We start from the raw sequence: 15,334 nt of genomic DNA on the forward strand, positions 1-15,334 counted from the left end.
CGTCCCTAAGAATTTACCATTATCCAATTTGATGTTCTTTTATGACCCTCCCTTACATATATTTGGTTTTTGTTTTGTTTTTGTTTTTAATATATTTTCCTTGATTTCAGAGAGGAAGGGAGATAAAGAGAGAGAGAAATATCAATGATGAGAGACAAGCATTGAAAGGTTGCCTCCTGTACACCCTCAACTGGGGATTGAGCCCACAACCGAGGCATATGCCCTTGACCAGAATCAAATCTGGGACCCTTCAGTCCACAGGCTGACACTCTCTATCCGCTGAGCAAAACTGGCGAGGGCAACACATTTGGTTATTTTGATGATATACATATTCCCTGGCTATGTCAATTTTAAAAGCCATAAATAGGAATTGTTCTTTTTCTGTCACATCTTCACTATCATATGTTTTACTTCCAAATTTTCATAATTCTGTTCATCACTCTAAAGAACAGCCCACACGTTCACTTTGGTACCAATGTGCTAGTAATTTCAGCAATGATTTGCACGGGAAATTACTGTCAAGTGTACTGGGAGAATACGAAAAATAAACATCACATTGCCCTTCAAATGGGATTTTGTCAATTTACAAATTTATTTTTTTCCACCAACTATTTAATAGAGTACCTGCTTTAAAGCACTCCTGCCAATACTGAATATCATCAATCCTTTCATTTTCATCGTATGACAAAAGCAACTTTATTTCCCATTTCTGATTTAATTTGCAATTCCAATTACTCGAGCATTTGAATATATTTTTTTTATTGAGCATTTGTGCTGCTTAATCTATGAGCCTGATCATATCATTGCCCTGTTTTTATTGGGTACTTTGTCTTTCCCTTATTAACTTACATATCTTTGTACATCTAGCACTTGACTCTAAGTTTGCAGGTCTTTTCACAAAGGAATTATTCCTCGTATCTAATACGTGTTGCAAATATTCCCCATCCTCTTCCTTATATGTAATCTTTTATAGTATGAATATATTTTCTGTCCTCAAAAATGTGTCACTCCTTTTCGTTATGGTTACTGAGTTTTACACAATGATTTTGAAACCCTTTCCTATCCTGTTTATAAAACGGAACTCTTCTGTATTTTCTCTTACTACACTTCAGTTTTATTTTTACATTTAACTCTTCAACCTAGAATTTATGTTATGCATACGACTTGAGGTAGGAACTAATTTTTTGCTTTCTGAAATAGATATCAAAGCTATTTATTGACTAGACCATCTTGTCTGCACTGATTTAAAATGCTTATCATCAACTGAAGTTTCATATACATGCATGGGGATTTTTCTGAACTCTCTGAGTTATAGGAAATTGAATTTTCTTTTTCTTGTTTTAGTTCTTTACATGGAAATGACATTTCTGTTGTGCCTGAAGGTGCTTTCAACGATCTTTCTGCATTATCACACCTGTGAGTACCTAGTTCATGGTGTGGGTTTAGGCTCCAACTGTCCCTGGCAAGCGAGTTTGCAACACGCATCCTCTGCTGCCCCTTTTATTGTCGCATCATCACATGTGAATGGTTTCATTTTAAAGAAAATGTAAAGATTTTCAATGTAGATATGGTGAACTCCACAAGATGGCCTTCATTTATTCTTTTGGCCCATACTCCCCATTAGTTGAGTTCTCTTTGCTCACCCAACGTCCTAACCAATACCTTTGCTCTCATTGTTCCCTGATTCTAAAATATTGGCTCTCTTCCATGCAGTCTCTCCAAACCCAGTTGTTCTAAGACACATCCCAAGTATCACCTCTTCCATGAAGCCTACCTTGTTGCCTCAAACAAGATTCGTTTATTTAGCAAATATGACTCAGCAATAGCTATGGTTCCATGCAGAAATAAATGAGACAGAGTTCACGACCTTATAATGTGGTAGAGGGCAATAGCCAAATCCTCACACTGGGTGAAACACTTTTCTTTGTGTTCTTTGTCATAGCAGCCATGTGCACCTCCATATTTCCTGGAAGTGCAATTTTAGAAATTAAAAATATGGGATAAATGGGATCCAAAAACTCAGCTGGGTCAAATTTCATGATTCTGTTATTTTCGGTTGTACTGTTAAGACCATGGCCAACCTGGACAGAAGTTGGGGGAGCGGTCCTAGGAACCACAGCCTTCCTGAGGCAGGCTGCATGGGCATTCCCAGGGAGCGGCTCTCTGCTTTGGCTTAAATGTCAGTGTCACTGGGCTCCCATTTCCCCAGAGAGGTTGCCTGCCATGTCCCCTCTTGGTATTGCCCTTCCCTCCCAAACCCACCAAACCCCAAGGTATGATTATAGAAAATTGAGACAGGGGGATGGGCGGAGGATAGGAGTTAGTTGTCAATTATGCTATATCTGAATTTGTCCTATGGGGGCTGTGTTCTCCATGCAGGTGTTTGCACATCTGATTGTTTGGTGCCTACAGTGACTAATCCTTCCAACTAAACGATTAGGGTGCAGGAAGCAAGACCTCTGTTTTCCATATTTGAACCCCAGCACCTCAAAGTCAACATCAGGACCACTCAGGGGTGTCAGTGAGACATGATGTTAATGAAAGCCAATAGCTCTGGGTGCAAGACTGTGGTGCTCTCTGGCAGACCAGAACATGCAGCACAAAGAAGGACGTGGCCGTCCCATCCGCTAGGTCAGGGTGATGGAGCAGGAAGGGTTGCCCTGGGCAGCGTGACTTGAGCTCAGGGGAACATCCCTTTCTGTGGCCACCCCACTCACAGTGAGGGCAATTTGAGCTTCTTTGTCCTGTGTTCCGTTCACTCCTGTATTTAATGTATGCATTTGTCTCTTACTCCCTAGGTTATAAACAGCTCTGCTCTATGCACTTTTTCTGCTGCATCCCTCACATAGTAAGGACTTAGCAAATGTCACTAAGGAAAAGACCAAATGACTCAAAAACATCATGTTGCTCATTTTTTATTTGTAAAAAGAGTTTGAATCTGACGCAGATATGAGCTTAACTTTTACTCCAGTTTTTTTGTTTAGAGTTGGGCATTAAAGTTGCAATGTGAAGTATTGTAAAGTATTTTACAAGCATATTATGGGGATTTTCTAATAAAACAGTAACGTCAATTTTGTGTAGACCATAGACCTAAAATGTTATTAATCTGAACTTAATTATCAATCAGAATTAATCAGTTTTTAAATGCTATTTTATGTATCTCTTGTGCCCAAATTTGGCAATTTTACAAACCCAATGGTTAACTTATTTGGCCTCAGGTTCTTCATCTGTGAAATGCTTTATTATACTATTGACATCAGAGAGTTGCTATTTTGGATAAAATGATGTAATTCGAGTAAATACACAGCTTAGCACAGTCCCTGCCTATAGAATGACGCAGTAAATGTTAGCTATTACCTTGATTACTATTCCTATCACTACTGCTACCTGTGTGAGTAGGAACCAAAGCTCTGAAATGAAACACTTTATAAAGGGACCTTCATCCAATGACGGTCTAAATCAGCTCTGGCGAACTAGTGTCTCTGTTTTCCCAGGCACTTTCTCATCTTTGTGCCTGTGTGCTCACTGGTTTTACCCTGGAACATCCTCCCCAGCCTTTCCCACCTTCTTGACTCATCTAAAAGCTTAAACATTTTAACCACCAGTCCCCCACGGAGTTATCCTCTGTCCACAGTCCTCTTGTAAATCCTTCTGCTAGAGCACTTCTAAAGGAAGTGTGTGTGCACGTATGTGTATAGGTTAATCTCCCTCACAGCAGGAGTTCTTGGGAGTTAAGAGTAATGTAGGTCTCATATTGGGGTCCCCAGAACCCAGCACCGTGATTGCGTTCTCATTAAATAATTGGCGAATGAAGGCAGCGTTGATCTCCACCCAATTTAAACCTGTCTCTGCAAATACCTAGTCGCTGTCTAAATTTCAGGTGTGTGTTAACACTTGTGATGACTCACTAAATCTCAGTTGCACATAATCCAGGAAAATGGGTAACCCAATGTCTTCATTTTTTTTGCCAATTGTTTTTGCCAGTAAATCTATAGGGAATTTCTACTGAGCATCACTTTATGTTCCCTTAGGAAATAATACGTGTGTGTGTGTGTGTGTGTGTGTGTGTGTGTGTGTGTGTGTGTGGTGTTTTTCAGAGCAATTGGAGCCAACCCTCTTTACTGTGACTGTAACATGCAGTGGTTATCCGAGTGGGTGAAGTCGGAATATAAAGAACCGGGTATTGCCCGTTGCGCCGGACCTGGAGAAATGGCGGATAAACTGTTACTCACAACTCCGTCCAAAAAATTCACATGTCAAGGTATGGTATTTAATCATTTGTATTTCTGTAAATAAAATTTGCCATGTTTATTTCAAAAGAAAAAAAAATACCATTTGCTGCTAGATTTTAAAGGCATCACTGAAAAGCCCCAGTAACTACTGTTTCCACCCACGCGTGGGCAAGACAGAGCAGTTATCTGAGGTACCCAAGTAAAGAATTAGGCTTTTCAAATAAATTGCAGAAAGAGTCCATTGGAAATTACGAAGTTTTCTTTAAATTGCATGAAGAAGTGAAGAGTGCACAATTTCTGGAAATTCCTCTCATAGCCTCTCACAAGTGACATGTTTTGCTTTCGCTTTGTCTGAACGTGTGCCCCGCTCCCAGGGCTGCCAGGGCCCTGTGGCTTCCTGACGCCAGGTAAGGACATGAGCCCCCCGGTGTCAGGCCAAACCTCCCCTCTGGCCTCTCGTGCTGCCCTCTTCCTGGTATAATATGGCTGTGGCTTCCTTCCTTCCTTATGTCCCTGGTTTCCCCTTTGTTTTATGTATTTGTGAATCTGCAATAGCATCTTATTAACAAATATTTTTTCTATTATTACAAGAATAGTATATACCCAACATAGAAAAATCTAAAGAATAAATTGTAAACAATAAGAAATGTTTCATTTCTGCAAAAACTAAATCCCAATACCTAGAGGTAAACATTATTAAACTTGTTTTGTATATTTTTCCATGTTTTCTAGTCAAATGCATGGGTTTATTTTTTATTTATTTTTAAATATATTTTTATTGATTTCAGAGAGGAAGAGAGAGGGAGAGAGTGATAGAAACATCAATGATGGGAGAGAATCATTGATCGGCTGCCTCCTGCATGCCCACACCGGGGATGGAGCCCACAACCTGGGCATATGCCCTGACCAGGAATCAAACTGTGACCTCCTGGTTCATAGATCGACACTCATCCATTGAGCCATGCTGGCCGGGCTCAAATGCATGGATTTAGATTCCTTACCAAAGATGGGATAGAAGGTTACTGTCAATCTTAATTTGTAGATTTTCAAGCAAGCCACTCATCATTACTAGATGGAGGAGAGAAATTCTTGAAAATTTTAAATGTATAATCAGTAAATGTTTATTAAACATGTTTTATGTGTAAAACTAAACCCTAGCTATCATGGAACATACAGATGTTCGTGTTATGTTCTTGCCTTCCAAGGCTTGAAAACCTAGCTGAAAATATAAGCTTCCAACATTTGCACCTTTAGGTGAGAAAAATGTATCTAAGTAGGTCATAGTGTACTTGGGGTCACAATGGGTCTTAGTGTGCATGGGTCACAGTAGGCCATAGTGTGAAGGGGATCACAGTGTACAATGGGTCACAGTGAGTCATAGTGTACATTGGTTCACAGTGGGTCTTAGTGTGCATGGGTCACAATAGGCCATAGTGCACAGGGGGTCACAGTGTACAATGGGTCACAGTGAGTCATAGTGTGCATGGGTCACAATGGGCCTTAGTGTGCATGGTTCACATTGGGCCTTAGTGTGCAGTGGGTCACAGTGGGTCTTAGTGTGCATGGGTCACAGTAGGCCATAGTGTGCAGGGGGTCACAGTGTACAATGGGTCACAGTGAGTCACAGTGTACAATGGGTCACAGTGAGTCATAGTGTGCATGGGTCACAATGGGTCTTAGTGTGCATGGGTCACATTGGGCCTTAGTGTGCATGGGTCACAATGGGCCTTAGTGTGCATGGGTCACATTGGGCCTTAGTGTGCATGGGTCACATTGGGCCTTAGTGTGCATGGGTCACAATGGGTCTTAGTGTGTGCATGGGTCACAGTAGGCCATAGTGTGCAGGGGGTCACAGTGTACAATGGGTGACAGTGAGTCATAGTGTGCAGTGGGTCACAGTGGGTCTTAGTGTGCATGGGTCACAATGGGTCTTAGTGTGCATGGGTCACAATGGGCCTTAGTGTGCATGGGTCACAATGGGTCTTAGTGTGCATGGGTCACATTGGGCCTTAGTGTGCATTGGTCACATTGGGCCTTAGTGTGCATGGGTCACAATGGGCCTTAGTGTGCATGGGTCACAATGGGTCTTAGTGTGCATGGGTCACATTGGGCCTTAGTGTGCATGGGTCACAATGGGCCTTAGTGTGCATGGGTCACATTGGGCCTTAGTGTGCATGGTTCACATTGGGCCTTAGTGTGCAGTGGGTCACAGTGGGTCTTAGTGTGCATGGGTCACAGTAGGCCATAGTGTGCAGGGGGTCACAGTGTACAATGGGTCACAGTGAGTCACAGTGTACAATGGGTCACAGTGAGTCATAGTGTGCATGGGTCACAATGGGTCTTAGTGTGCATGGGTCACATTGGGCCTTAGTGTGCATGGGTCACAATGGGCCTTAGTGTGCATGGGTCACATTGGGCCTTAGTGTGCATGGGTCACATTGGGCCTTAGTGTGCATGGGTCACAATGGGTCTTAGTGTGTGCATGGGTCACAGTAGGCCATAGTGTGCAGGGGGTCACAGTGTACAATGGGTGACAGTGAGTCATAGTGTGCAGTGGGTCACAGTGGGTCTTAGTGTGCATGGGTCACAATGGGTCTTAGTGTGCATGGGTCACAATGGGCCTTAGTGTGCATGGGTCACAATGGGTCTTAGTGTGCATGGGTCACATTGGGCCTTAGTGTGCATTGGTCACATTGGGCCTTAGTGTGCATGGGTCACATTGGGCCTTAGTGTGCATGGGTCACAATGGGTCTTAGTGTACATGGGTCACAGTAGGCCATAGTGTGCAGGGGGTCACAGTGTACAATGGGTGACAGTGAGTCATAGTGTGCAGTGGGTCACAGTGGGTCTTAGTGTGCATGGGTCACAATGGGTCTTAGTGTGCATGGGTCACATTGGGCCTTAGTGTGCATGGGTCACAATGGGTCTTAGTGTGCATGGGTCACATTGGGCCTTAGTGTGCATTGGTCACATTGGGCCTTAGTGTGCATGGGTCACAATGGGTCTTAGTGTGCATGGGTCACAATGGGTCTTAGTGTTCATGGGTCACATTGGGCCTTAGTGTGCATGGGTCACATTGGGCCTTAGTGTGCATGGGTCACATTGGGCCTTAGTGTGCATGGGTCACATTGGGCCTTAGTGTGCATGGGTCACATTGGGCCTTAGTGTGCATGGGTCACATTGGGCCTTAGTGTGCATGGGTCACAATGGGTCTTAGTGTGCATGGGTCACAGTAGGCCATCGTGCACAGGGGGTCGCAGTAGGTCATAGTGTACATTGGGTCACAGTGGGTCTTAGTGTGCAGTGGGTCACGATAGGTGATAGTGTGCAAGGGTCACAGTAGGCTATAGGGTACTTTGGGTCACCATGGGTCATTGTGCGCAGGGGGTCACAGTAGGCCGTAGTGCTCAGGGGGTCACAGTAGGCCATAGTGCTCAGGGCATCACGGTGGGTCATTGTGCGCAGGGGGTCACGGTGTGAGAGCAGAGGCCCGGCCTGACCTATTCTGGGCTGAACCAGGTTCACTTTGCAGCAGTTATGGAGCAGTTTAGCTATACTGTGCCTCAGTTTTCTCCTGTGTAAGCAGAGGCAATGACAGTACCTACCCAAAAGAGCTTTGTTAACACTAGATAAATCATTACATGTGGAATCTTTAATTTAAAAAAGCCAATTTTATAGAAAGAAAGAATAAATGGTGGTTACCAGGGGCTGCAGGAAAGCGAAAATGGGAAGCTATAGGTCAAAGGCTTCAAACTTTCAGTTATAAGAAGAATAAGTTGAGAGGATGGAATGTTCAGTATGATCACAGTAGTTAATAATACAGAGTTGGCCTGGCTAGTGTAGCTCAATGGTTGAGTGTCTACCTATGAACCAGGAGGTCATGGTTCAATTCCGGTCAGGGCATGTGTCAGGGCACATGCAGTCTTAACCCCTAGTTGGGGACATGCAGGAGGCTGCCTATCAATGATTTTCTCTCATCATTGATGTTTCTCTCTCCCTCTCCCTTCCTCTCTGAGAAAAAAAAATTATAATAATAATACAATGTTGTATACTTGAAAGTTGCTCAGTGGATCTTGAGCAATTTCACCACACACAAAACTGTTAACTATGCAAAGTTACAGATGTGTTAATTATCTTAATTCCACAATATTCATGTATATTTCATCATCACATTGTACACATTAAATATATGCCATTATATTTGTCAATTATCCCTCCATATAGTTGGGGGAAAGGATTAGTTGAATTAAATATATATGTAAAACACGTTACCTTACACACAGAAAGCACCCAACATAGGTTAACCACTAATTCTATTATGACTCTTCAAAAGACCAACAAACATGATGAGGGACTCTCCATGATTTATTGATGAAAGAAGGAATTTTCAAAACCTATGTTCCCTACAAACATTTTTAACTTGGCATCCAATGCTTTTTTTCCATAACTATAAATGGTTGCAAAATATGTCATTTGCAGTGCACTATGTTTGACTTTTAAAAAAAAATTCTGCCATTACTCTTTTAAATGTATTTGGTGGAATCTAATGTAACAGCTAATTTTAAAAGACCAAAACAAGCCCTTGCCGGTTTGATTCAGTGGATAAAGTGTTGGCTGAAGGGTCCCAGGTTCAATTCCGGTCAAGGGCACATGCCCGGGTTATGGGTTTGCAGGAGGCAGCTGATCAATGATTCTCTCTCATCATTAATGTTTCTATCTCTCTCCCTCTCCCTTTTTCTCTGAAATCAATAAAAATATATTTTTTTAAAAAGACAAAAACAAGATTCTTCTTTTTTCTTTTTCCTTGAACTTACGTTTTTCTCCTTGAATTTCTATTTCCAATACCTCAGAGAATTATATCGTTCTTTGTTACCAAAAAAAGTATATATAATTAAAATTTTAAAAAGTTTCCTGCCACCAAAAATCTGTGAGTTTTTAAGTTTTTTTTATTTTAAATGAATTATTTCCGTTAATACTTGAGCCATTGATTGGGACAGCATAATTATTTACCCATATTTTAATATTGTTATTGACAGAGGAATGTTATTGGAAATGACTCTCTGAGATTATGTGCATTGACTGCAAGAGCCTTTGCAGTATTTTGCATTGTTCTTTGGTGACTCTGTTTCCTTGGGCAGTGCCCTGTAGCGGATTCCTGGTGGGCTGAGAGGTACCCTATCCTTTGTAAAGTGGAGATGATTGTCAAAGGGAAAGGGAAACTGGCATAACTCTTATTCTTAGGAATGTGGGCAGAATGGTTTCAGAAAGATTGTGTGGGGGAAGTTGAGAAACTACAGATTGATTCTATTACACTTCTCTGTGCTCAAGGATACATGTACTCTATTTTGAAAAATGCTAGTGCTTCTCTCTATTTCTTAAAATTTAGAATTTGCCAGAGATATTTTTTGGGGGGGAAAAAAAGTCATGGTAACACAAATTTGAGAAAAGCTACATACTTATATTCCATCCTTAGAGCATCCTGGTTCCCATTAATTGATTAAATGTTCTCAAATCCAAAAACATGCATGTATACATATATACATACGTACATACACATCTGTTTAACTCAAGATTTATCTGACTGACTTACGTTTTTTGTGCATTTGGTTAATGACTATATAGAGTCTCAGGTACTTACTGTCCTGTGAATGGAAATGTGCGGGAGTGGATATTGGCCTATCTGCCTGATGGAACTTTGTGTGATGGAAATATACTATGTCTGCAATATCCTGTATGGTTGCCACTAGCCATAGTGGTTGTTGGGCACATACTGTGGCGAGTGCAACTGAGGAAGTGCATTTTAAATTTTATGTAATTTAAATGTGACTGTAAATCGCCACATGTGGCTAGTGGCTACCATATTGGGTAGAAGAGTTGCTACAAGGGCTCAGAGGCAGGTGGCCGTGGAGGGTGAGTGTGCAGGTGTGTCTAAGCCACCTGTGTGGAGAAGCAGGCCAGTGTGGGACCAGGGTGCTCCTGGGCGGAGCTGCAGGAGCAGAGCTGAGCAGGAGCCAAGTGCTGGAGGGGTTCCAGGGCTTCCAGGAAACGGCTGAGCTGAGACTGGTTAATTGACAGATGATTTAAGGGCTTAGGCTTCTCAGCTGGACTGTGGCAGTTTAGTTTAATATTCACTGAGTTATCAAATTAACGGATTCTATAATGTTCAAGGTGCTACCCTAAGCTGGGTAGCAAACATCATGGGTGTGCACCAGTTGGCCAGCAGTGTAGGCATTCGGAAGTCAACAAATACAGCATAATTGCATTTAGCAGACTTCGGGATGTACTCACTTTTGCTATACCTAAATATAATTAAGGTTCTGGGCTAGTTCACCATTTATAACATTTCAGATTGGATCTCTGCCCATACTGCCACGACTACTAAAAATAATAACAGTGACGACAACAACGAAAGCCAGTTTGTACTGAGCAGTTTGCATTGTGCTGAGAGTTTTATGTAGCTATGTATCTCTAAATTTTCACATCATTCCTATAGCAGATACAATTATTTCCACATTTGAGAGAATAAAATACTGTAATGTAGGGAGATGATTTAATTAAAAATCACTCAGCTGCTGAGTGAAGGAGCCAGATTTGAGCCCCATCTGACTGCAGAGCTTGCCTCTGAAGTTAATGTCCTAATTTTCAGTAAAAATATTTTCAAAACAAATTATCACTATAAATAAGATGCTCCCCCACCCCCACTATTGAGGAAATGAAAGTTTGAACCACTCACATGCTGCTATACATATTAACATAATAAATGGATTGGTAGGAGGCAAAGTGTCCTAATTTTCAATTAGAATAATTCAGTGTAGGAAATCTGAGTGCTTAAAAGCAATAAAATGATGCTCCTTAAGTATTTTATAATTTGAATTGTTTATATTTTAATGAAACTTTTCCTGTAGTTATGCCAGTTTAATGTGTTTTATTTTATTCATGAAAACATGTAAGTACATACTCCTTCTATTAAGGTTTGTAAATATGTAATTTCAATTACAGCAAAAAGAGGAATATTCTTTATTTGAAGACATGTTCACATAGCTATAATTAAATATAATTTAGGGGTTTCCTCTGCTAGGAAAGACTGGGCTACTATCTTGAGTAATTAATTTTTTCACAACAATTTTTATCCTACATTTTCAGAGTATTTTCTTTATGGTATAATCTCACAGTTTCAGCAGAGCAAACTCGTGAGTCCATGGATATTATCAAGTTCCCTTTTTATTTTTTTATTTTTTTTAAAATATATTTTATTGATTTTTTATAGAGAAGAGGGGAGAGGGATAGAGAGTTAGAAACATCGATGAGAGAGAAACATCGATCAGCTGCCTCCTGCACACTCCCCACTGGGGATGTGCCCGCAACCAAGATACATGCCCTTGACCGGAATGGAACCTGGGACTCTTCAGTCCACAGGCCGACGCTCTATCCACTGAGCCAAACCAGCCAGGGCAAGTTCCCTTTTTAAATAAAGTTTTAAAATTAAAAACAATGGAAGAAACTAATGAGATGAAATAGATGATCAGAGCATACTGAATTAATACCCTGTAAAACATTCTTGAGTGGGAAACAGGTGGGTATGACTTGTTTTTGTAACCCAGAGGTCCTGCTCTCATCTTTCAAATATCAGAGGAAATTAGAATGATTAAGCAGTTCACAATAAGGCCGAGGTTTTTGCCCTCCCCGGGTTTTCATTGAGAAAGTCAGCATGGGATGTAAAATATTTTAATGTCTAATATTCCCTGTATTGCTCTTGGTTCAGAAAGATTTAGCTACACAGACAGCTAAACAGTTCATGTTTAATGTGACATACATTTATTAAACCCTTGAATGTGCTAAGGAGTGAAGAATCTAATGCAAATGAACGATGTGTTCCTTCTTTCATTCAACAAATATTATTTGAGTTCCTGGTATGTATCAGGCATAGATAGTTCTAAGGTGTTAAGAATACAATAAGTAAAACAGAGAAGAAACCCAACTCTGCCTTCATGGAGCTTAGAGTTTACCAATGGATTTATTTAAATAGACAACTCCAAAACAATATGGAAATTTAGTGATAGGAAAAAATGTGTGTGTGTGTGTGTGTGTATATGTATATATATGTATATATGATATTAATGTTAATATTCAAACCAACCAATTATGGAACTATAACTGATACCACTACCAGACCAATCAGGCCATCGGGAGATTCTGAGTCAAGTGGAACAGAGTGAGATGAGAGGAAAAGGCCCAATGGGCTCTGTCTGGTAGCCATGAGCTCAAACAGAGGCAGAGATATGGTGTCAAAGTTCCTCTTTTAGTAAAGGCCAGCTAAAGCGTCAAGAAAACTTGAGGCTCTTTTGTATCCCATGATGTTCGACATTTTACCACCACGTGGTTGTCTCTTCCTCTAATTTTATATGTTAAGAATCTTCTAGATTCTGGAATCCTGGGGGAAATTCTGTATCTTCCAGCAATTACATTGTAATATTGTTTTTCTCAGCAAGGACAGCATCTTCTTTGCAGGGGGAGTTTTTAACAAGCTGGAGGTCTTTTATGTCTCAAAATTATTAGTTGCTATAATTGTGATTGAAATAAAGTATGAAGGCAATTAAATAATTTTAGCCCAAATTCCTAGGGGACTGTCTAGGGCGGGGGGATAAAATGGACACATATGTAATACCCTTTGTAATACTTTAAGCAATAAAAAATAATAATAAAAATAAAAATAAATAAATAAATAAATAATTTTAGCCCAAATTAGAAATAATAAAAACTCAGTATATCATTTTTAAGTAGCTTTAGTTAGAACTTTGTCACTTTTTATGTTTTTTATTGGCACTACTAGCACATAGTTATAATTTTGAAATAACCTTATGTTTGCAGGATTATGATTTTCTCACTTGCTAAAGAAATATTCAGGTGTGTACTAGTTATTTGCCAAAAACACCATCTTTAGAAAACAAATAAGGGAGGGGAGTAAAACGGGAATGGGGAATATCTGTAATACTATCAGCAATACACACACACACACACACACCTTTATTCCTATGCTGACTCCTCTTACCACTCTTGTTTTTTCACCACTCTTTAATATTAACATGAGCGAGGTCCTCTCCTTAGCCTTATTAAATTAATTGATCTCAACCTCATGGATTCAAATATCTAGTCATGACTTTTATTATAATTTCAGATTCATATTCTCACACATTTAGTGAATTACTCCCCTTGATCACATATGTGTGTGTGTTTAAAAATAAATTGTAATAAAACAAATACCTTTACAGACTAAAAAATAAACAAGGGCTATTTTTATTATACATTTTAGATTTTAAAACACTAGATTTTAGAGACATTTATTTTCATAAGTGATGAGAACCAATGATTAGTATTTTTTCTTAAATAAATACATTCACATTCTCTCTGATGCAGTAATTCCATAAAATAATTATTGATATTTTCCATTTAAATGTAACTCAAGAAATTCATTTACTGGCCTAAGGTTGCATGTGTATGTAGCAAATGGCCAAGCCAGGTGATTCCAGGGGTGTAATACCCATCCTTTGTTTTTTAACCATCTATGGGATTTTTATGCAGATTTATGGGATTTTAACTACCTATTATCTCATGACCGTCTCCACCCCTCCAATAAAACTATAGAGATACCAGCGACTTCCATCTTGACTATTTCCATGGCTTCTTTAGTTACTTTCATTTGCTCTCTTTTCGTCTTAGATAGTTGTTGCCACAACTCTTTCTTGCACATTCTCTTTGCCTTTATTCCTGTGGTGACTCCTCTTACCACTCTTGTTTTTTCACCTCTCTTTAATATTAACATGGGTGGGGTCCTCTCCTTAGCCTTATTAAATTAATTGATCTCAACCTCATGGCTTCACATATCTAGTCATAACTTTTCTTTTGAACTTCAGATTCATATTCTCGCACATTTAGTGAATTACTCCCCTTGATCGCTTGCAGAAACTTAAAACATATTCCAAAACATACATTTCCATTACCCACATCCTCATACAGCTGTGTTCTGTAATTGATACAAATATGTCTTTAAAAACTCAACTATTTCACTTCGCTTTGAATTCCCAAAACTTAGCATAGTATTCTTCACACAATAGATCCTCAATGAATATCTGATAATTGAATGACTTAAGGATGGAATTTTAAAATATGTGATTGGTATTCGTGCTTAAGAAATGCAATAATGTAACAGCAAGGGGAGTGCAGAGTATTTAGTTTTAAATGAAAACCTCTTATTAAATTGTGCCCAACCTCAAATACCCCCTACATTTTATTTTTAGTTGTCTTTGACATACCTTAGACTTCTTACAAGTATAGTGCTAGACGATTTTGTTATTTGACTCATGTTTCCAAGGAATACCAGAATGAAGGCGGCTCTGGGATATAGCTAGAAATGTGTGTCTGGAGTTTTCAGCCATAAATCAAAGTGAGATACAATTCTCAGTGGGTGGCAGTATTGGTGTCAGGTGCACAGCTCGTGATTTGAGTCAAGTAAGCAAGGCTGCCTACAAGCTTTAATGGATTTGAGGTCCGGCAGTTCTTCCATTAAAGATTAAAGTAACTGACAAAGACAAATTGTTAACCAAACTTTCTTTTCATTTTCCTTTGAATTATTAAGCTAAACACACCTCCAGTCCAGATAGCTGATGCTGGAAGGCTCTCTTAAATCAAGACCAAGTCTTAAATCAGTCCTTAGACTAGCCTCTTTCATTTCAGTGACATTAGTAAATCCTGTATCCCTGGAGCTAGATTTTTTTTTCTCCTCTATAACACACATATTAAGAGGGCTAATGTTTTGGAAATAATTTAACAGTTCTTTTTTTTTTTAATGTATTTTATTGATTTTTTACAGAGGGGAAGGGAGAGGGATAGAGAGTTAGACACATCGATGAGAGAGAAACATTGATCAGCTGCCTCCTGCACACTCCCTACTAAGTATGTGCCTGCAACCAAGGTACATGCCCTTGACCAGAATCGAACCCGGGACCCTTGAGTCCGCAGGTCGATGCTCTATCCCAGTGGTTCTCAACCTTCTGGCCCTTTAAATACAGTTCCTCATGTTGTGACCCAACCATAAAATTATTTTC

The 15,334-nt window shown here is 39.9% G+C and overlaps 1 protein-coding gene across 5 annotated transcripts in view; it reads left to right on the top strand.

Moving 5' to 3' along the window:
* The window catches only part of SLIT2 (slit guidance ligand 2), a 361,217-nt gene that overhangs the window by 274,065 nt on the left and 71,818 nt on the right, over positions 1–15,334 (top strand). For all 5 annotated transcript variants that reach the window (XM_036330006.1, XM_036330014.1, XM_036330022.1 and 2 more), the window contains 2 exons: positions 1,345–1,416; positions 4,098–4,261. In XM_036330006.1, coding sequence (XP_036185899.1) covers positions 1,345–1,416; positions 4,098–4,261 — 236 coding nt within the window. The remainder of the gene's footprint in view (positions 1–1,344; positions 1,417–4,097; positions 4,262–15,334) is intronic.

The sequence above is a fragment of the Myotis myotis genome, unplaced genomic scaffold (genome assembly GCF_014108235.1).
Source record: "Myotis myotis isolate mMyoMyo1 unplaced genomic scaffold, mMyoMyo1.p scaffold_m19_p_1, whole genome shotgun sequence".
NCBI lineage: Eukaryota > Metazoa > Chordata > Mammalia > Chiroptera > Vespertilionidae > Myotis > Myotis myotis.